Genomic DNA, 23,697 nt, shown 5'->3' with positions numbered 1-23,697 from the left:
TCCTTCTTACCATTGGGGGTTGTACTGAAGCATTCTCTTTGTCTTCCCTGTGCACAGTTGGATACGCCTGGCTTCCTCTGGTGAAGCATGATCGGATAGCTTCTCAGGAATATAACATCCCAGTAGCTGCAAGTCTGCCTCCCAATTACTTAAGCTTCCAAGATTCCGCAAATGCAAAGGTAGAGATAATGGGTAATTTACAAGAATGAAGCACATCGACTCAATGGAATGTTATTAAGACCATAAATGTGTATGTTCATTATGATTAGGTATCAAGTGTACCCACACTTGTTTCCAGATGTCTTATTTAGCCTCTAGAAATGACCCGCTAAAGAATCACTTCAATGTAATAGTAGCCTCATCTAACAAAGTGGCCAAATATATTGGCATCTTTTTTCCGCATCTCTATAGAAATATAAGAAGAATGGATCAGGATGGCAATTGAACATAAATTAACAAGGTATTTTCTCTCCCTCAAATTACCACAGTGACAGTCATCAACTGGTTTTTTTTTTTTTTCAGCATGGTGGGAGTGATATTAAATGGGTGGATGGTGGCAAACCACTTTTCAAAGTATCGACGTTTGTCGTATCAACAGTGAATACTCAGGTGAGTTTTTGGCCTGAACTATAAGCATCTTCTGTGACATATAAAATCACAAGGAAGCCTCTAAGCTTACAGGATCCGATGATCATTCCCTGGGATGCTAGGAGAGCAGGTGGCTGACTCCTGAAGGGAAGAATTTGAGGGCTGTGATGTGATGTCTGTTTTAGGGTCGAGTGCCCAAACTCTACAGGTGCAGATGCCATGAAACTTCAAACAAAAATGTCAAAAATGTGTTTATCCAAATGGTGCTCCTTAAAAGAGCAGCGATTTTTTTTTGCACTGACAACATCCAGATGTTAACATTTGTAAACGTTAATAACAAAACTAAGTCTTATTCCCAGGGTCTTCCCAGAGCCATGACTCTGAGGTGTCAGTTGAGAGTCACCTCCAGCCAGTCTTTGGTTCAGTGACCTTCAACAAGTCCCTAAAGAATTTGGACCTTGAACTTTGTATTTACTGCTCAGGAAATTTAGCTCAATGAAATTCTCTCCACCTCAAGTTATAGAGGATCAAGATGAGAAGACTCTGATGGAATTATTTCATGAAGTGCAAGATACAATTATTACTGTTAACTTACCACAAACTCATCCCTTCTGCTGCAAGGATTCCTCTTTTCTGCCTTGTAAGGAGTTTGCTGGCACCAGTTATGAACTATAAAGCAGATGATATTGGTCCATAACACATATATTTCTCCCTTCTCAACTTCAGTTGTATCTGCTTTATAGTTTTTGTTTCGTGCTGCTATCATCTTTAGCCTGTGAAATATCCCAAGTGCCATGTGTGCTCTGGATCGACATTTCTTTTAGCAACCTCTGATGCTTCAAGTTCATGGTAGAGTTCATTCCCAGTCTGGTGCCAACAGCTGCTTACATGCACATTTTCTGTGATACCATCAATCCTGGTAGTTCCAAAAATGGATTACTCTCTCTCAAATACTATTTTTAAAGTTTACTTATTTATTGTTTTAATTTTGTTGGAAAGGCAGAAAGGGGAGAGCGGCAGGATGGAGGATCATTGGTTTGCTAGTTCACTCTCCAAATGCCTGCACCAGCCAGGGTTGGCCAGACCAAAGGCAGAGGCCAGGTACTCCTTCCCAGGACCTATATCAATGATCAGGGACCATCAGCTTCTGTCTCCAAGATGATACGTTATCAGAAAGGCAAAATTGCAAGCAGAAGCAGGATCCAAACCCAGGCAGTGTGCCATGGAATGTGGGCCTTCTAGGCACTGTCAGCTCTCTGCCAGGCATCCACTCCACAGGCCCCGTTGGTGTGTTCTCAGCCTCACCAACATTTCTCTGTCTCAGGCTTACTACTTCTTTTCTCCAAAAAGCCCAGGGTTCTCACTCATCACTGATCGTGCCCAGCACCTACACACTTCTACACTCGCCTCAGTCTCCAAGCACCCCAGGCCTCTCCTGCACTGTGGCCTCGGCCATACCTCAAGCACTTGGTTCCCCCGAGAGCTGGTGAACACTGTGACATTCAGATCATTATTGCTTCCATGCCTCCCTGTCATTGGTCTGGTCAGTTCCTGCCTGTCCCCCTTCCTTCTCTCAAATATCCCTTTCTTGGAACACCTTTCCCAGTCCCTGAGCCTGAATACTGAGCCTTGCTGTCTCACCATGAGCCTAACCAGACTCCTGATTTCTATTGGAATTGCTTATTGAACTTGATGAACCAGGAGCATGTGGGTGTCTGGACACAGTGCCGATCTGCCTGCCGTTGTGGAAGGTCCCCAGAGAAAGGGATCCATTTTGTCTTGTCCCTTGCCATGTCCTCAGTGGCCTGGTGTGCAGTCAACTTTCTGGTGTGCAGTCAACTTTCTGTAATAATGGAGAGGACAAATCAATAGAGTGATGTTTAAAAGGAAAACAGCTGAATCTGATCAGAAAAGAATTATAGCAGGGAGCAGAAATTATCACACACACACACACACACACACACACACACACACACTGGACTTGAATGGAAGCCATACCACAAATGTCCTTCTAGAATCATCAAATGCTAGAGAAACATCCCGAGTGTACACCCTTGCACGGTCTGCCTTCCCACTGCGTACCTCAGCACAGGCCTCAGAAAATCCTTAAATAGCCTCCCAAAGTGTCAGTTTCTCTCAAGATGTTAGGTGTAGAATTCCTACGATTTACCTAATTTTTTTAAAAAAGATTTATTTATTTTTATTGCAAAGTCAGATATATAGAGAGAGGACGAGAGACAGAGAGGAAGATCTTCCATCTGATGATTTACTCCCCAAGTGACCGCTATGGCCAGAGCTGTGCCGATCCGAAGCCAGGAGCCAGGAGCTTCTTCCAGGTCCCCCACATGGATGCAGGGTCCTAAGGCTTTGGGCAGTCCTTGACTGCCATCCCAGGCCAAAAGCAGGGAGGTGGATGGGAAGCGGGGCTGCTGGGATTAGAACCGGTATTCATATGGGATCCCGGTGCGTTCAAGGTGAGGGCTTTAGCCGCTAGGCCACCATACCAGGCCCCAGTTCACCTAATTTGAACACATAAGCATGAAAACGCCCCTAAATCTATTAAAGAATAGACAATGTCATATGTATCAAGGATTATGTGGAGAAGTTGCGAGCAGTCTATGAAACAAGCTCAAGTCAGATGATAAGTGACTTTTTTTTTAATCATGATATTTTTTATTTATTTCTATTCTCTGAAAGGCAGAGAGAGAGAGAGAGAGAGAGAGAGAATGATCCTCCATCTAAGTGGTGATTCACTACTCAGATGTCCACAAGACCCATGGCTAGACCAAGCCAAACCCAGGAGCTGGGAGCTCTATGCATGGGTAGCAGGAACCCAGACATTGGGCCATCATTTGCTGCTTCCCAGACATTAGCAAAAAATTAATCAGGAAACAGGATTAACAAGATTTTTAACTAGCCTGCTGTTGTGTGATATTGATGTGCCAGGTGCTGTGCTCAATACACGGTCTTATTTATGTATTTTTATATTTAGAAAGGAGGCCATGTCATGTGAGTGGGAAGGACAGCCAGCCCTATGGAGAATGAACTAGTGGAGAACACGGGTTTCGTAGTCGCGATAGAGCCTTCAGTACCCCGGAATGTCCAGTGTGGCTGAATGCGGCTTCGGCCCCCTCGTGTTGAGGGTCAGCCCCACAGCAGTGCTCACGTCCAGGCATGAAGATGGTCTGTATTGCAGCTTATGTGTAATCAGAAATAAACTGCCTTTTTTTTTTCTGCATTTGCAGGATCCACATGTGAATGCATTTTTTCGACAGTGCCAAAAAAGAGAGAAGGATATGTCTCAATCGCCTACCTCAAATTTCATCCGCTCTTGTAAGGTAATGATGTGCAGGCAGTGTCCCTGTGTCCTGGATCCCAGTGGTCCACGAAATGGCAAACTAAGAGGTGCTTGGTATCGGAGGGTTTTGATGCTTTGTTCATTCGGCAAGTCAGTTATTTCACAATGCTTTAGTAGTGTCTACATGCTAAGAAATAACCAAAGACCACTGGTTTCCAGAATGAAAAAGAAATGACTATAAGTGAAAATTAATGCTTTTTAAATTAGTTGGTTAGAGGAATAATGTTTTCAATATTACTTCCATGCCTTTATGCCCTGCTAAATTCAGGAAGAAACAAAACCGGATACAGGTGAGCCATGATACACATATATATATTCAAATTCTAAAGCCAGCAATTTCTTTCCCATTGATAATTTAAATTACATTAATGTATCATGTGTATTCAAAACAATGTGATTTGAATGTGAATGGCTAAATCAAACATAATTAACATATGCCTTACTTCACATATTCACCATTTTTGGTGATAGGAACTTTTAAAATCTTTAAGATTTTTGGTACAATACATTATTAACTATAGTTAGCATGTTGTGCTGTCTCTTTTGGGTTCATTCTTCCTGCTAGCTGAAACTTTGCATCCTGATACCCTCTCCCTGTCATACTCTACCACCATGTCATATGGTGTTGGTCTCTCAGTTCCTAACTTCCTTCACATAATATAATATCCTCCGGGTCTATCCACCTTGTTATGGGAAACCCATTGTTATGGGGGCTCCTTGCTTCTTGAGGCTGAGCAATTTCCACTGTGTATGCCTATCATATGTCATCTGCCCGTGCATATATTGATTTCTCAGGCTGGTTATTTGAATAATGCTGTAAAGAACATGGGAATGAAAATATCTATTCAAACTTCACTTCCTTTGTAAATATGCCCAGTAGTGGGATTGGTGCATCATCATGTGGTGGAGTTTTGCTTGTTTGTTTGTTTAGGGTTTGTTTGTTTTGCTTTTTGAGTAATTTCCGTACTGTTCTCCACAATTGTTGTACTTTGGATCCCCACTAACAGCACAGTGGAGTCTCCTTTTCTCCACACCCACCCTGCCCCTGTTGTCTCCTACCCCTTTGACAGGCATCATCCTAACAGCTGTGACGGGATAGCTCATGGCAGTGTTATTTACATGGCTCCAATTATTAGTGATATTGAGAACTTCTGTTGGAAACTTGTATTATCTTCCCTTGGGAAAAAATATCTATTTAGATCTTTTGACTATTGTTTGATTAGGATAATGTTTCCTTGCTATTGAGTTTTTGTGTTATTTATGTATTTGGGCAGCTCTCTTTAGCAGGTGTGTGGTTTACAGAAACTATCTCCCATTCCATACTTTTTTTTTTAAGCTGGTTATAATCCCATTCATCTGTTTGCACTTTTTACTGTGCTTTGGGAGGCAGATGCAGAAGGCATCATTGCCAGACCACCATTATGGCATTTTCCCACTGTTTTCTTCTAGAAGTTTTACAGTTTCATTTCTTATGTATAAGCTTTAAATCCCAAGTTGTGTTCTACATGGTATTGAGGTTTTTTTTTTCTTCCAATTTACTATAGAATTTATTGAACGTGGAGAAAATCCATGCAATCATGAGTTTTCTACCTATAATCTTGAATCAGCTCTTCAAGGTTCTGGTACAGAATGAAGAGGATGAAATAAGCACAACCGTCACCAGGTACCCATGATGCAACCGTGAGGAAGGACAGTCTGCAATTTGTGAATTTTTACAACCCTGATAATGACTGAACAGGCAGCACGCTCAAAATATTTTTCACTTTTGAACCTTTTTCTTCGAATCAGTTTTCATTATCATTAGTAAAGATTGAGGCTTCCTTTAAAAGTTTTCATGTGTTTTATTTCAACTTTCAAGTTTGAGGTCATTGTACATCTATCTATGGTTTTAGGAAGTATTGCAGAAAGCCATTTTACCCCCCAGAGTAATGTCCTACATGATTTTGGAATTATACACTGTATAAGCTTTGGGAATTGGCCTTTTACAAGTAGGCCCCTGAAGTTTTGGGGAAATGTGTCATGAATCGTTCCACAATGAATGAGTTTTGAACCAAAATTGAATGTCTCCGTCTGTGCCTTCAAGTGATGCTCTTTGCAACTTGACTGTATGTGTCGATGTTGACAAGCCACTTAAACATTTCAGCTGTTAGAGCTGTTGAAATTTTGAGGTAATGCTGTGCATTCCAGCCAGAGAGCAACCAGTGGTGTTGATGTAAAAAATAAAAAATTCATAAAATTCATGCGCCAGCGCTTCTACTAGAAACCCAACCCTGTAAAGTGAAAACACAAAACAGCATCTTATCCAGATTCATTTTTTTTCAAAAGCACATATGGTGCCTATAAACTGAGAAACAAAGCCTCGTGCAATAAAGCAGGATGATGATTAATTAAAGGTCCAAAGTGCTAAGCTTTGATTAGGTGCTAAGAATAACACCTTTCCTAGAAGACAAAGTCATAAAATCATGGACAACAGTGTTTACATATTCAACTCAAGCCAAAAAAAAGGGGGGAATTGCAGTGTGATATTAAAACCATATGATGGGGCTCGGCGGCGTGGCCTAGTGGCTAGGGTCCTCGCCTTGATCCCATATGGCCGCTGGTTCTAATCCCGGCAGCTCCACTTCCTCTCTATCTCTCCTCCTCTCAGTACATCTGACTTTGTAATAAAAATAAAATAAATCTTAAAAAAAAAAAACATATGACATTGTTTGTGTCTTAGTGTTTAAAGTTTAAAAGTGTCATGGTTGAAAATAGTGCTAGATTTTCTGGATACTAAATATCCAGCTTAAGGGTTAACGAGGGTAAAGGCATATTCTGGAATGTATTCATTCATTTAGTAACATTAAATATCCAATTTTCTGGCACGCTGGTGTCATACTGAAGCAACCGTTTTCTGCCTCCTGCAAGGAGTCCACTCAACAGCTTTGTTTTTCCAGGGTTCTGACTGACATTGTGGCGAAGTGCCACGAGGAGCAGCTAGACCACTCAGTCCAGTCATACATCAAGGTATGAAATTGCCCCGTGGCATTGGTTAGACTCCCCTGCGTTGTGTGGTTTGTGTCATTTCCTGTCTGATGTAGGCAGAAGATATAGGTAGCTGTACAATGGCCACTTCATATCAAGAATCCCTCCTGGCTACTCAGAATTCCACTGCAACGTTAATGGGCTAGGTGTACTGTTGTATGTTTCGATGTATAATTAATGTATATGTGTGCAAATAAATAGTTTTCTGGGAAGAGAGGAAAGAAAAGGGAAAAGTTAAAGGAAAAAACTGAAATGCTGTCCTTGTAAAGTCAAAATTACAATAATCTCATAGCTAATAAAAAAAAAAACAGTTCCGAAAGCTAACCTTGACGCTCTATGTTTCTTCTGTGATGTTTTCTTAGCTCTTTTTATTGTTTTCTCAGGCATTCTTTCATTTTCCCAGTTACTGTATATTTGTACCTGCTTCTGGTATGTTAAGTCCTTTATCTTCTGGCATGGAGTTACTTGCCCGTTCCATCATTGTGCGCCTGCTTCTTCAGTGTCCTTCATCAAGTGTTCACTTGGAGAAGTTTCTTTTTGTCTCATTTCCCGTTGACTTGTGAATTAATGCCAGTGAACTTGTTATGATGTTTGCACTTACATAGCTCCTACCTAAGTGCTAGTTTCCTGAATGAAAAGGACGTGCCTATCCAGAGATAAATAAGAGTATATTAAATTACTTTATATTACATAAAGGACTTACATTTCTGGGTTTTGTGCATAGTCTAAATCACCTTGAGATATCTTTATTTTGCATTTGAAAAGTTCTATTTATTATATATGGGTAGACATTCAGCATCTCTGTATTCTAGAAATATATCTAGGAAATAATGGTGGGTTTTTTGTGCTAGAAATCTGTTTTTTAAAACAAAACCAACACTCCTGTGGAAGGAATTGTCTACAAATTGCTTTGCAGAATAAACTGTCTGAGATGCTATTTGTAAAGAAATTCTTTCTACGATTTCTACCTGCCAAAATTGTTAACCATCTTCCAAAGTGGCAAAGTGTGAGTGGCTGTGCTTCTTTTAAGTCCCCAGAAGTAATGGCCATCACAGTGATTTTACTGTGCTGTAATTTTGCCCAATAAAATCCACATCTAAATTACAGGAAGCCAGTTCTACCTACAAATGCCATTGCAGTTTCCTCTGTTTAAGGTAATTTTGTGATTTATTTTTTAGAATATAGAAATCACTCAACACAACCATCTGGTGCGCTCCCAAACCCTCAGCATTTACTGAAGTTTTCCTTTTCAATCTGCAGAGGAACTGAGATGAAATGATTCCTTGATCCAGATTATATCCAGGCATTTGAATTTCAACACAAATGTTACTTTACTCATGCCAATGGCAGTATTGATGATTATTTTGGAAACCTATCAATTCTCTGGCTAGATAGCCAAAACCAAGTATTTGTGACTATGGCCAAGTCTCAGGCCCACTGTGATCTTGGATGGATGAGTTGGAAATACATCAGCATTGGGCTTTTGTTTTTAGCCAAAACATCCAAAGCATTCTTAAAAGACTATTTTATTTTTATTGGTCATGTAGCATACCGACTTTCTAGTTTATTGTGAAGTGATTCAAGTTCAGAAATATACCAATGTGGATTTTCAGGCAGTTTGAAATTCCTAATGATATTTTAGGATGAGTTTTTAATATATCTAAAATAAACACCTCCTAATAAATAAAGTCAACTGCAAGTTTAGAAAGAGCACCAAACTAACTCACCAGGAGAACATCAGAGGCTACTGAAAGTTAGGTAGGACCTTCAGTCACTCTGGAATTCAGTCTCCGCTCTGTGACATGAGATAGATGCGTCAGACCAGCATTGGCTCTTTGGTTCTGTGATTAGACCACGGTTGTGATACCTGGTCCACAGACTGATCTTGATCAAACAGCCTGAACTTCTATTCCTAGGTGTGAAAAAAATTATTGTGTAGATTGTATATAATTAAGCCCCATGTCTAGGAGCACAGTGCAACTTCAGAAGCTGGTACCAATACGTGTTTACTTCTTCTTGAAAGACGTGCCATTCAAGGTAATTTACATTTATTGAAAAGCAAAGGAAACACCATTTCAAGTTCAGTGGTGCTAAATGCTGCTAATTCACTCCATCCACAACATCCAAAGTGTACACAAATACCATGTTTTCCAAAGATGTGTGTCTAAAGTCAGTCTAATTAAATGCCATTGTTTGGAGTGGCTTATGGTACTGATAGATATCTGGTAGTTCAGAATATTTCAGTGTTAATTGAAATCCCTACTGAGCTAACCATCTGTGCATGGGATTAGAATTGATGATATTACCCTCCTAGGAAGCATTACTCATAAGGGGAAAAATTGTGTTATGCTTAATTTTAACTGGCTTTATGCAGTCATTGTATTTGTCTTTCTTCTTTGGGGTGAACTTCAAGAATTCAAGCATAATTGATTATGACCAGTAGGTGCTGGTGTGCAGCCAAGTTCAAAAAGTGGTTACGAACAAACAGCAACCTTTCCCGTTTAAGATATCTTTGCCCTTGCTTTTACTCTCAATCCCAGTGAAATATGAGTTAGGAGTATTATGGAGAAGTGCCTTTCCTTCTGGCAAATTCAATTCATAAATAAAGTTATAATGCAATATAAGCATTTTATATTATATATATTTTATATTATATATATTATGATGTTCTTAGAAGATATGAAGAAACATGAAAAACCAATTACCAGCAGTAATAGTGTATAACAAAGCTAAGCTTTTGAGAAAGAGTAAGCAGCATTTGCTGTCTTATCAACAGCCAGTGTTGGTGAACTCTTGACAGCTGTGTCTTAGCTTGGGGTGGTAGTCCCTGGGATCGTGGAGAGCTCACGTCCAGCCCCTGGAAGGCACTGCTCCCCACTTGGCTGTTTGAGTGGGTGCTCTACCCTTTCAGGATGAAGAATTGCTACCATGCCATCTGTTACCACTGGAAGGAAGGAGAAGGGTACATGTGTTCTAAGTAGGTGGATCAAAGTCCCCATGTATCCCTGAACCTGCTAAATGGCTCTCTAGCCATTTCTCTTGGTTTCTGCAAAAAGAGCTTCAAGGAGAGTTTAGGTGAGCAAGACCCCACCTGTGTAAATCTCTAAATAGGAACAAATGTGTATTACTTGCATCATTGGGCCTTCATTTCTTTCATGACAAAAATCTGGCATTCATAGGTGATCTTGACACATGAATTAATGTGACAGGTACCTTTATTCATTTTCAGACAGTTAACTGTACTCATTTTTTGAAATTTTCTTCAGTTTGTGTTCAAAACAAGTTCATGCAAGGAGAGAACTATACATGAAGAACTGGCTAAAAATGTGACTGGTCTTTTGAAATCCAATGACTCAACGACTGTGAAGCACGTGCTGAAGGTAGGATGGTCGATGGTCATTCAGCAGTCACCACGAGGGATGGGTCACTTTCACCCTTGAAAGCTGATAGACTGGGTGGGTCCTCATGCATGATCGTTATCATCTCTAGCACACGGTTCATGCTGAGGCTGCAACATAAAAATATTAAGCAGAAGACATCTGTGTCGAGAGACCATAGAAAAAGAGTTGATCTGAGGGAATGAATAATAAAGGCATAGTGAATACATGTAAAGAATAATCAAGAACATTCAAAAGTGCTAACTGGGGTGCAGAAAACATGGTTGTGTTTTTAATCATAGTATGAGGGGAAATAATAAAGACAGTGTTGAGGATATATTAATGAATATATCGACAGTGGAGAAGAAAGAGCAGTATTATTGTTTTGGTCCTGAACAGTTGAAGTATAAAGATTTATGGGAACATTAAGGAGAGATGATGATAAATTTATAAAATGGTCACTGTAAATTATTACAGAATCACAATTTTAGTACCAAGCCCTATTTAACCTGTGGCTTTACAAATAAATGATTAGTAGTAAATTGAAAGAGAAATGAGGCTCAATCAGTGTCAATATGAGTTCACCAAATTGCTCAGTCTGCAATTTGTTTGAAATATCCTTACGAATACATTTATTGCACTTACTTAATAAATATATCACTGGTGATTTCTGCACAGCAGGCATAGTCGTAAAGCACTTGAGATGCATCAAAGAATAAAGATGTCTTCTGAAGAGGTTACGTTCTGCTGGGAAATGAAAGCAATCAACTTTCGATGTAATTACAAGATTAGATTGTATGTCAGAGGGTGAGAAGCATATCAGAAAAGAAAACGCAGGGCAGATAAGAATAACTGGGAGTGGTGAGGAGTAAAGGTAATTCTTGTAGTTTTGCATCAGGAAGGGTCTCATGGAGGAGTTGACACTTAGGCCAACGTGTGATGGAGGTCAAGGAGTCTCCGGGAACATTCAGAGTAAAACATCAGGATCAGGTCAAAGGCCTCAAGTCTTGAGAGACAGCTGCTGCATGAAGGAGAAATTCCACCAGGGCTGAAGCTGAGTGAGAGAAGAGAGGAGAATTAAGGTGAAGGCAGGGGGCGGCCCTGGGCAGTTGGCCAAGCAGCATCAGGCCTTAGGAAACATTCAAGGTCCAAAGAAAGCCTCTTCAGAAAGAGAGTGATGTGAGCTGAGCAGAACTTGAAAGGGTCACTGTGCTGGACATGACGAGAACGAAGTGAAGTGAAAATGGATACTGTCTGGGAAAGTCAGAGATCTGTTCAGAGGTGAGGTGGGGCCAGTGCTTTGACATGAGATCGCATCCTCAGAAGTGTTTGCTGCTGGCTAGTTGTATGCTCCAGAAGGTACAGTGGGTTGATTCTGGTAGTTAGCAAGCCGTGGAACATGCAGCCACCAAAGAGAATATTGATGTCTAGAGACGTAGTCATGAAAGAGGAGTTTCAAATTCTTATGTCTTTGAACAAAAGCTGATATAAAGGCTCAAATTGTTTGGTTGTAGTAGGTTAAGGAAAATAGGTTAGGCAAGCCGGAGTGCATAGAGTATTAATACAAATGTTGGAATATATGATATTGTAGTTAAAAATGTCAACAAGAAGGGAGAATGAGAATCCAGTATTCCTAACCACTTCCAATGTTAGACAGCCATTTCTGTGTCATTTTACTAAGACATCGCCCCTTCCTGAAGCCAGAGCTACCGCTCTAGAATGTTTACCTCTTCTCCTACATTGCAGTTTTCCTGGAAGAGACTTAATTTACAGAAGTACTTCTTTTACCAGCCTAAAAATCAATAATAGAATCCAAATGTACAGTGAAAGAAAAGTAAATAAATAAATGGTGTTTCTAAGTGTGACGTGACAACGTGCTGTCCTCAACTACTTGTCCCAGTGTAAACAGAAATTGCTGAATTGAAGACAAAATCTTGGGATAATATATACAGTGTGCTTATAAGATCTGATTTAAGATCCTTGGCTGGAAAAGCTAAACAATACTCTCACAGAGGGAATACTTATCACAAAATCCATTCACTGTGATACTGGGGTGCAGGAAGAGGACCAGAGGGGATATACAGTGTAACTGGAGTGCTTGACATTTATTTTTACCATTAGAACTTTACCATAACATCGTCCTCAGAGAATGGCAAGTATGTTATTGACCTGATTCATTTCATCTCAAAAAACACAACTTAATATAAATGTGTGGCAGTATTTTGTATTATAGAGAAAGAATCATTTTATCATGGGAGAGTAAATATTTTGTTGTCTTTCTTTTTTCCTAACAGCACTCATGGTTTTTCTTTGCAATTATCCTAAAATCAATGGCACAGCACCTGATTGACACAAATAAAATTCAGGTAAGACCCAGAGAGTATAGCAATAAGCCATTTGTAATTCCATTGTATTGGCTTTGTAAGTTTTAGAAATTTCTGTTAAGTACTTTTTAAGTAGGAAAATGATTGTGTGTAGGTACAGGCCCTTTCAGAAGCATATACTGGAACAAGATGTGAATTGCAAAAAGAAAGGAAGGAAGGAAGAAATTAATTGTTTTGGTGAAATGGAAATGGTAAAAAAAAATTAGACAGGCCTGGTTCCCTGGAAGAAAATGAGGCAGGAATGAGTGGTGGAAAGCCTGGGCCGTTGGAGGGCCAGCGATGCTCACGGGAAGAGTTCTGCATCGGGCGGTTGGTCTGACCTTCAGAGCGCTGCAGGCTCAGCCACTGGATTGGGTCCAGCCTGGACAGAATGTGGCCTGGGCTGGAATTCTCATGTGGATCTCAATGTCCAGCAGGGTTTTTTTTTTTTTTTGCCTCCCAATAGATTCTGTCTGGCAGGTGTCTGAGCTGTGCACATCCATGCTGCCGCAGCCCACAGTATGCAAGGTGGTCTGCCCCATTCATGACTTACCTTGCCATAGTCCTCAGAGCCATCTCTTTCTAAAACGAACTTGAGAAAAAAGACATGAGTGGTGGAAACTAGTCATTGCAGCAGTTGTTCTGTTTCCATAATGCACAATGTCTCTCTATTACATTTTCTGCTGTCGACTGGCCTTGCCCTAACTAGTAGTTCTGAAAGTCTTGGTAACTCTCCAGACTTAACCCAGAGTTGTCTCAGCTTCTACTGAGCTCCTCTGGCCAGGGTTGCTAAATGAGGATATTCACACTGACATTTGGATAAGGAAGATCAAGAAATATCCACATGGATCACCCTACTTCCTCACATGATTTTCTCTGTTCCCATTTGGATAAAGCCAAGGGGAGTGCTCAGGCATTGTCCCTTGCTTGCTGAGAAGAGGACTCAGAACAGTACTGCGTGGAGAAGGTGTGGAGGGGATTAGCAATATTGTTCTGATTCACTCTCCCAGTGAAGGAGGTGACAGAAGCCGCACTTGGCTCTCCCCGTAGGATAGGCCCTAGGGCAAGCACCCGGTAAGGTTACTCCATAGATTTGACAATATGACTGCTGGGTGGATCTCTCTCTCTCTCTCGTGTGAATTTTTTTTTGTTCAGACTTACTTTAGTTTTGTTGGAAAGTCAGATATATGGAGAAGAGGAGAGACAGGGAGGAAGATCTTCCGTCCGCTGATTCACTCCCCAAGTGACCACAATGGTTGAAAATGAGCTGGTCCAAAACCAGGAGCCAGAGCCTCTTCTGGGTCTCCACGTGGGTGCAGAGTCCCAAGGTTCTAGGCTGTCCTCAACTGCTTTCCCAGATCAGAAGCAGGATGGGAAACAGGGCTGCCCTGACATGAACTGGTGCCCATATAGGATCCCAGTGCGTGCAAGGCGAGGTCTTTAGCCATCAGGCTACTGCACTGGGCCCATGCAGGGTGGATCTTTAAATCCAGTGGACCCACTGCTAACAGAACTTTAGTCAGGGTTCATTTTTAGTCCCTGTAAGTCCCACCTCCAACACAGAGATAATGGTTTTGGTTTCTAGATATCAGGATCATCTCAGATTCTATGTCCAATAATCCATAAAGTGTATATTCCACTCTGCCTAGTAGGCAGTAACAAAAGTGAATGGCATTAGGAGCTATTGGAGAGCAACTGATGAGATCATCATGGTCTAGACTGTACTTAGCACAGGATTGCTAGGGTTTTCCCTTTAGAGAGCTAGCCTCTTCCAGAGCCATTGCACATCAGAGGGAACATTGGCTTAGGCCCAGAAACAGGGAGGAGTTCTGACTTCTGTTCTTGCCTTCCATGTGGATATGAAGTGACAGATGAATGGCTACAATCTGTATTGTCCCTGAGGATTCCATGTACCATTATGCAGCGCCACAGATCCCTGAGAACCAAGCTCCCTCACTGACCTTCCAATCATGCGACTTACTGTGATGGTCACAGCCTGCTGGCTCCTGAAGGTTAAGTGCAATACATTTCCTTTGTTAGTGTAGGTGACCCGTGATCCTCCTGGGTATTAGTGAGCCAACTTGTAATGGTTCTCCCACCAACAAATGAGAGACATTGCTGAACTTCTTAGCTATCTTGGTTCTAGAACTTGATACTTCGAAGTCTCAATATATCCATCCCACATGCCCACTTCCTTCCACGTATATTACCTCCTCTGTCCTTTATCAGGTCAACTCAGACACTTCCACTTTGCTTTGAGTGGACTATCTCTAGAATTCTAAGAGCTACCCCAAGACTGAATTACCTAGTCTCTGATATCTTTTTTCACCCTGTGTCGTAAGAAAAAAAAATCCCCAAGTCTAGGAATTGCAATTTACTCACTCATATTCTGGCTCATTGGTCAAACATCCTCAATGTTGAACCCCAGAGGTGCACCTCCTGCAATAGCTCCTGCTAATACAAGCTTGCTAATTTTCACAGTTCTCAGAATATGTTTTCTTCCGTTGTTAGACCCATCAGAGCTACAGCTGGGTTAAGCTATAATCTGATTCCAAGTGTTGGTGTAATCTTCAGAACTGGAGGTGGGACAGCTCCTCAAGTATTTGCCTGTCTCCTTGCATGAGCAGTCATCTTCCCTGGGGAGAAACGCTGACTCCTTACAGGAAGAGTGGGACACTCTGAGCATGCAGGATTCAGAAATGAGTGCACAGCCACTTCCTCAAACTCATCCCCCAAGGTCCCCAGCCATGCCATCCCATCTTCCCAGACATGGTCTTGACCTTAGCAAGACAGATGCCTTGGCTAGACCTTCTGTCATCTCTGGAATTTAACAACTCTATTCCTAAGTCCTGTATCTGCTTTGCAGCAGCGTCTGTTCTCCTACTTCCTTTTGTCTGGGAAGAAGAGAAGAACCCAGAATGAAGAGTGATTGATATCTCTCTGTCATTACACTATGCTGGGGTCAAGAAGCGTTAGTGTCGTAACCCATGGTCTGCCATTAACTTGCTAAATGAAAAAAAAAATGACAACAACTCAGAGCCTGCTTTGCACCTGTGAAAACTGATTGGATTAAAATTGAGTTCTAGTTACTGCCTACTCAAATATACAGCCACAAAACACAGCTGTGAACAGAGTAAGCTCAGATGAGCTGATCATAGGCAATGTGTTTGTGTCCAGCAATTTTTCTTTGTTGATTTTCATTTCCCTTTTCTGAACCACTTCAGTGGTAACCCCCACATTCACATTTCCTTTTAGCAGCCTAACACCTGCAAGTCTTTATCAGCCATTCTGGCCAAAATTGGGAAAGACCCGTCGTCATCATTTGACACAGAGTGCTCGCAATTCAATTCTCTTAGCTATTTTTATTTTTTCGAAAATTGCAAAGTAAATGGCTTTTACCACTACTGAAGAATTCAGTCATCTTCACAGTCAGTGTGAGAGAGGCCAGTGTAATGATTCAATTGGCTGATCCTCCACCTGCCAGCATCAGTAACCCATATCTGTACCAGATCATGCCCCAGACTCGCCTTCCAGTGCAGGTACCCGCCTATGGCCTGGGAAAGCAGTACAAGACGGCCCAGAAAGCCTCGGGACCCTATACCCACATGAGCAATCCAGGGGAAGGTCCTGGCTCCTGGCTTCAGATCTGCTCATTTCTGATTTTTCCAGCCATTTTGGGAGTGAACCAACAAATGAAAGCACATTCTCTGTTTCTCCTTCTCTGTGTAAATCTACCTTTCCAATAAAAATAAATAAAATCTTAGAAAAAAAGAAAAGGATGTGTGAGAGATTTAAGGAAGTTGAGATAGTTATCTGGCAGGAGTAATGTGATTGAGCAAATAGTGCCTCTGTGTGACCTCCACCCTCCTGGACAAGGTGGGTTTCTCCTTTCTGAGAACTTCTGGGTGTCTTCCCAGCACTGATCTCTATCAGCGATAAATGTTTCAAGTAGGTTGCTTGTATCCCATCATCTTCCCAAACACTAAAATGCAGGCAGCCCATGTAATCCAGCCCACTCGTCATGAGCATGGCTCAGACTCCCCTGCCCGTGTGGGCTGTGCAACTCAAGGCACCTGCCGTCTCCTCACTCCCTTCCCCTCCTGCCGCTCTGTTATCTTTGGAGCAAGAAGGCTTCTACCTTTGCAGTATTGTTGCAGGTGACAGTTAAAAAACATTATTTCTGCACTTATCAGACAGCACGTTTTTTTAGTTAAAGAATAGCTTAAAAAGAAAGGGATACAGAGGAAAGGACGAATGGAATATCAAAGCCAAAGGCATTAATACATGTCCACGCAGATGTCAGTATTGAATTATAATGACAGTAAAGAGAAGAAACTACAGTGATGAAACTACGAATGTGCTTTGGTTACTTAAAAAAGATTGTTGTTTGTATGTGAATTGTGTTACTCATGGCACATGGGGTAGAATGAAAAGTGAGGTCTGTGGTCAAGAAAGTTGTATTGATTTGTGCTTAATTGTTTTGGTTTCAATAGTAAACCTTAAATATACATAAAATATAACCATGCAATCCATAAAATATCTATGTAGTAGTATCCTGGCAAATTGGCTAAAAAAACAGTCAGTCTGAGCCAGCTCCAATATTGCACTCTCAAATTGCACTGTTTTATGTATAACGCAGGTTACATCAGCCTTTTTTAGTTTTATTCTTTCAGTGTGGAAGATTGGCTGCTAAAACACTGGGGATGTATAGTTCAGTCTGCCTCTAGTTTGTGCATTTGTCTCTATAGTAAGAATATATATGGCCTCAATTTTAAGCCCAGTCTATAAAGATTATTAAACCCACCTTCCAGATAGGAAGGAACTGTACAAGTACAGGTGGTGGAGACAGGTTGGGCACCTGAACTGCCTCAAACTTTGCTGTTTCTGTGCAGAAGTCCAAACAGGACGGGGGACTCCTGCTCCTGAGGAATAGCTTTCAGGACTTGTAAGGTTTTGCTGTATGGGAGCTATGGAATTTCACAGCCAACCCCTTCTTCATCTCATGGCACATGAAATCTTCTGAAATCTCATTGGTGCCTCTTAACTGTGCTGTGTCCTGGGACGTGGAGCTGAGATCTGGGACTCAGCACTTACTAGACAACCTTTCAAACCAACATCTCCACTCATTGGGTTTTTTTCATTACAGAGATTCTTTACTTTAAAAGAATCAAAATTAATGATTTTAAATTAAACAAAGAATTATACACACAAATATATCTAGCATAATTGTTCATTAGCCCATTGGTAGTAGTTATTTCCTTAAAGAGACGGGCAAGTAATTAAGACATGAAAAATTATAGAAAAAATCCACATTTAACTTTGAACATTACTTGAATAGCATCCATTTCACACATATATCATAATTCACTTTGCAATGAAAAAAAACACGTTATAGGCCAAGATAAAAAAAAATTGATAAAAATGATCAAAGTTATGACCTTCAAATTAAGAGATTATGTATTTCATTGTTGCTTAGTTTTCAAAAGGATTCTTTCTGTTGGACAATCTGTAAAGTGAAGTCTTAGCTTATTTCTCCCATGCTTAGTTTTCAAATGCCACATTTTAACAAAAAAAAAAATCTATTGTTTCTGTAGCTTCCCCGAGCACAAAGATTTCCTGAGTCTTACCAAAGTGAACTGGACAATCTTGTGATGGTCTTATCTGACCATGTGATTTGGAAATACAAAGATGCAGTTGAAGAAACAAGAAGAGCAAACCACAGTGTTGCCAGATTTCTTAAGGTACAGTTATGTGAAATTACAACACAATGGAAACCTCATGGTAGTGGAGACAAGATATCCTGAGTACTCATGGTTCATCTTTCTTTTTTTTTCTTTCATGGTTCATATTTCAAAAGAAAAATCAAGAGCAGAATTGTGAGATGCATGCATGACTCATAGTCGTGTAGTTCAAAAATTTTATGGAAAATTGAGTTAAAAGCTGATCTTACTTTGATGCAAAAAAATGCACACAAGGGATTTCAAAGAAGTTCATTAAAAATATATATTATGAAAAATCTTCGTAAGAATTCTTTTGCAACAAATGAAATGTGTCTTTTAATTCAGTTGTCTTCCTTGAACTGTTAAAGTAGTCTTATACAATTTTTTCTTCTTGAAATATTTTTCACCCAGTTTGGGATGTTAATGTAAAATGACCAATGCTAGATGAAATAATCATTTGAGTGTTTGTCAAATCATATAATTTAGGATTTGTTTGTTTCAAAGGCAGAGTTGCAGAGAGAGAGAGAGAGAGAGAGAGAGAGAGAGAGAGAGAGAGGCAGAGAGAGAGGTTCCATCTACTGGTTCACTCCCCAAATGATCACAGGAGCCAGGGCTTGGCCAGGCCACTGCTGGGAGCCCAGAACTCCACCCTGGTCACCCATGGAGGTAACAGGGGCTCAGGTACTCGCTGATCAGGACCGGAAGTATCAAGCAGCAAGTAGCAAGCAGCCAGGACTCACAGTGCTCATATGAAATGCTACCATTTCAGACAGCACCTTGAACTCACCACATACAACCCCATCCACTAAATCACAGTAGTTCCAAAATTTCTTCAAAGAAACATGGTGGCATATTTTTCTGCACCTTGAAGTGAGTTGCTGCTTGCAGCTCTAGCAATGATGGCAAATACCCATTTTGAGATAACCTTTGGGAATTTATCATTTTTTTATTTTCCCTAAACTTTTATTTACGTGATAGAAAGAGAAGTGCTGATCATATCAAAGGATGCTTACCGGGAAGACTTTCAATAGCTCCTTTCTGAACTGAAAGCTTCTGCAAAGCAGCTGGCTTGATTTGCAGGCTTTCATACTGAGTTGAGAAGAAAAAAATCCAAAGTTAAAACAGTGGACATGCAGAATTATGGTACAGTAGCATACTTCAGCAAGGACATGGAAAGAAGGAATTAAAAGGTAAGCTTATCTTGGTGTTAAAAATGTTTTAAATCCATGTGTTTTTTAAACATATCGACTATTCTTTGTAGACATGGATTTAAAACTTTTTACAGCAACATGAACTTATCTTTTAATTTCATTTCTACAAACCTATTGAAGTATCTTTGTATTGTTTGACAGACAGAGCACTCAACTGAGAGCACAGTGGATTTCTTTCTTCTTTTGCCCAACCATTAGTTCAATAACCGTACCAAAATCACTGTACTCATTTCGTGATGCTGGACATCAGAACAAACCAGTTGGATCTGAGAATTTACAAACAAATGCTGAAAAAAAATTGCTGAGTCTGTAGAGATATATGGAAAAATTAGATTGAGTTTCCATTAACTGAACATGAATTTAGCCTCTGTTTTAATGCTCTGAAAACTATTTTGGATTAGCCACTGCGTTTCTTCTTTTCTGAATTTATTTATTTTCAATACATAGCTCATTTTTTCTTTTCCATTTTTTGGGATGAGAAAAACATGATACAGAGGAAAGAGAAAGAGAGTAAATTGGAAAAGTAATCTGGTTAACATATTAAGACCTATGGGAATGCGTTTTATTGCTATATTGGTAGTTTATTTGAAGTACAAAACAAGATAACAAGCTTGAAAATTGTACATAATCCAGTTTGTAAGCAAAATATACATAAAGAAATATCAGTAATATCCTTCCCTAACTTGTAAAAGTTTAAAAATGATGAGTACACAATTCTCTAGAAAAAAGAGGATTTATATCTATTTTCCATGGCTTCAGTGGACTGTTCTTGTTAAAATGAATGAGTGTCTTCCTTGGAGGCCATTTATGCAAAGGCTCTTGCTTCGAGAACATAACCAGTGTCCAAATTAGAGTCAGTAAACAAATGTTCAAGATGAAGGGGAATGGAACCGTCCATGGTTTCATGAAGCCAAAGGAGGGGAGCAAACATGGACAGTGGATCAACAAATATAGCTGATAAGAACTGTAGATCATATGTAGGTCAATAGGTGTCGGAGCCTAGGTCAACCTAACCAACCCCGCTCCAGGCCACACTTACGCTGGTGGGTACTGCTGCCTGTTTAGCCAGGTCCACCTCCAGCCCTGGTTCTCATGCTCACCAGTGGGAGTTGCAACTCACCATTTCCCTATGGGGCCCACTCCCATTCCCAGTTTTTGCACTCTGCAGCTGGTTCTTCAGTCTAGCTTGGCAGGATTTGCTCCTAGTCCAAGCACTTGCCAGCTGACGCTGCGGCAAAGCTCAACCAGCCTGTATTTACTCTGGCTCATGCATGCATCAATGGATATTGTCAGTTAGCCCAACTTGGCTGTCCCTCTAACCCAGTTCATATGTTTTATGGCTTTTCATTTAAGGGGGTGAAGCCCTCCCAGCCTGATCTGCCCCCAGCCCCAGTTCTCACACTCACCAGAAGCAGCGATGGCCCAGCAAGGGAGTTCCCCACTGTTCTCATACTAGACTCGCACCTCCCCACATTGGGTCTCACATGTGCTGGTGGGAGGTGGGTGCTGTGAGCCAGTTTGATATTGTCTGACTCACCTTGGCATTTGCCTGCTGGTGCTGTAGCTTGGCCTGGCCCAGTCTGTCCCTAGTTCCAGCTCATGCTGGTGGTTGTTGTGGTCTAGCCTAGCCCTGGCCCTAATATGAACTGGCTGGTGTTATGCCAAACCTAGCCTGTCCTGCACCCCGTCCTGATTCTCATATCTACCAGTGGGTGATGTGAACTGACCCAGCCTGGCCTGCTCTCAAACCTGACGCCAACGTGTGTCAGTGGGTACTGTAACCTGGGCTGATCTGGGCTGCTCCCAGCCTTGGTTCTTTTTTTTTTTTTTAAGATTTATTTATTTATTATTACAAAGTCAGATATACAGAGAGGAGGAAAGACAGAGAGGAAGATCTTCCGTCCGAGATTCACTCCCCAAGTGACCGCAACGGCTGGTGCTGCGCCGATCCGAAACCAGGATCCAGGAACCTCTTCGGGTCTCCCACATGGGTGCAGGGTCCCAATGCATTGGGCTGTCCTCAACTGCTTTCCCAGGCTACAAGCAGGGAGCTGGATGGGAAGCAGGGCTGCCAGGATTAGAACCGGCGCCCATATGGGATCCCAGTGTGTTCAAGGTGAGGACTTCAGTCGCTAGGCCACGGCGCCGGGCCCTAGGCTTGGTTCTTGTGTCAACCTGCAGGGACTGCATCCTGAAAAAGGAGTTGATCAAATGCACTTTGAATGTAAATCAGTACATGTACAAGATGTCAATAAAGAGAAAGGTTAGCTTAACATATTTTACATCATCAGAGTATGTTATAAATGGATTATTGTTCTTAAATCTTATATTTATTATTATTATCTTTATCATTTTATGATACAGTTCCATAGGTCTCTGGGATTTCCCTGATCCCTTCCCCTATTCCGCCCCAACCACTAAGTTCCCCTGTAGCATTACTGAAGTATAGTTCTTCATACACAGTCATATGTCCATTATTGTGGGCATGGACAATGGCAGAGAGTCTATCATCCTATTGTCAGATAGCAAACAGTGTCATTGGAAGCCCATCTTTGGTCTGGAAGTAGAGATACATACTGCATTGTATCCTCACATCTGAATATGTTAGCCTCCATTTCACAGTCACTATACACCCACAATACAAAATCAACAATAGGAAGAAAAATAGAAATTTACGGTGCCACGAAGTTTAATAACATGTTACTAGATATGACAGTCTCCATTACACAGCTACTATACATCCCCTTAAATGAAAAGCCACAAAACAAAATCAACAACAGAAAGACAAAAGAAATTAACAACACCATGAAGTTAAATAATATACTACTGAATGACTAATGTGTCACTTAAGAAATGAAGAAGAAAATCAAGAACCTTCTTGCAGAAAATGCTACTGTATGATCTATGAGTCATTGAATAATTTAATGACAAGAAAGTGTTTTGAAGAGGTGAAACTAAAAACAAAAAAAATCAAAATCCATGAGATATAGTTTCCGCTGATTTTTGTTGATGAAGTGTGTCTTCTGTAGACAACAGATGGGTTTTGTTTTTTAATCCAGTCTACTAATCTGTGATGTTTGATTGAGCTTAAGCCAGTTACATTCGAGGTTAAAATGTATGGATGGTAATTTGGTCCAGTCATTTTAGCAATGGATTGCTCATTGATTTAGTCTTCTGTTATTTTACTTGGATGTTCTTCCCATTTGCCTTTGGTTTTGGTGGGTGCAATTCCTCTTCTCTACCAAGAGAACATCTTGAAGTATCATTTGTAAGGCAGGTTTGGAAGAGGCAAATTTTCTTAACTTTTCTTTACTGTGGAAGAATTTTATTTCATTTTCAAAGACAAAAGAAAGCTCTGCTGAGTATATTATCCTGGGCTGACATTTTTTTTCTTTGAGAATCTGGAATATGTCACTGCATTCTCGTCTTGCCTGTAGAGTTTCCTGTGAGAGATCTCCTGTGAGTTTAATTGACATTCCTTTATATATCAATTGATTTTTTTCACATGCACATTTAGGGATCTTTTCCTTATGTTCAATTGAAGAGAGCTTGATGATCATGTGTCATGGTTAAGATAGCTTTTGATCAGACCTGTTGGGAATTCTGTGCCCCTCCTGGATCTTGTTTCCCAATTCTTTCTCTAGATTAGGGAGATTTTCCCTTATTATTTCATTGAATATGCCTTTCATCCCAGTATCTCTTTCTGCACCTTCAGGTACTCCCATAATTCTTACATTAGGCCTCTTAATAGTGTCTTCCAATTCTTGAATACTTTTTTTGGCCTGATCCAGCTGTGCTTCCAGCTTTTTGTTTGTTTCACCCTGGTGACAGGAAACATCTTCCAATTCTGAGATTCTTTCTTCTGCTTGTTTCATTCTGTTTTGGAGACTCTCCACTGGACTTTTCATTTGCTCCACTGTATTCTTCATTTCTAATGTATCAGCTTTCATTTGATTCATTTTCGGTGTGACATATTCCTTAAATTCCTTGAACACCTGCTTTGTATGCTTCTCCTTGTTGATAAGAAGCTTTAAAATGAGTTTTATGAATTCTGTG

At 40.7% G+C, this 23,697-nt stretch overlaps 1 protein-coding gene across 9 annotated transcripts in view; it reads left to right on the top strand.

Annotated features, from left to right (window-relative positions):
• DOCK10 (dedicator of cytokinesis 10) overlaps positions 1-23,697 on the top strand; it is a 271,550-nt gene that overhangs the window by 201,665 nt on the left and 46,188 nt on the right. For all 9 annotated transcript variants that reach the window (XR_009245506.1, XR_009245507.1, XM_004576766.4 and 6 more), the window contains exons 21-28: positions 58-179; positions 523-609; positions 3,834-3,926; positions 5,491-5,609; positions 6,883-6,952; positions 10,237-10,350; positions 12,642-12,713; positions 18,305-18,451. Coding sequence is in view for 7 of the 9 variants with exons in the window: in XM_004576766.4 (XP_004576823.2) it covers positions 58-179; positions 523-609; positions 3,834-3,926; positions 5,491-5,609; positions 6,883-6,952; positions 10,237-10,350; positions 12,642-12,713; positions 18,305-18,451 (824 nt within the window). In the remaining 2 variants the exon portion in view is untranslated. The remainder of the gene's footprint in view (positions 1-57; positions 180-522; positions 610-3,833; positions 3,927-5,490; positions 5,610-6,882; positions 6,953-10,236; positions 10,351-12,641; positions 12,714-18,304; positions 18,452-23,697) is intronic.

The sequence above is a fragment of the Ochotona princeps genome, chromosome 5 (assembly GCF_030435755.1).
Source record: "Ochotona princeps isolate mOchPri1 chromosome 5, mOchPri1.hap1, whole genome shotgun sequence".
Lineage (NCBI taxonomy): Eukaryota > Metazoa > Chordata > Mammalia > Lagomorpha > Ochotonidae > Ochotona > Ochotona princeps.
This window is presented reverse-complemented; position numbering and strand designations above follow the sequence as displayed.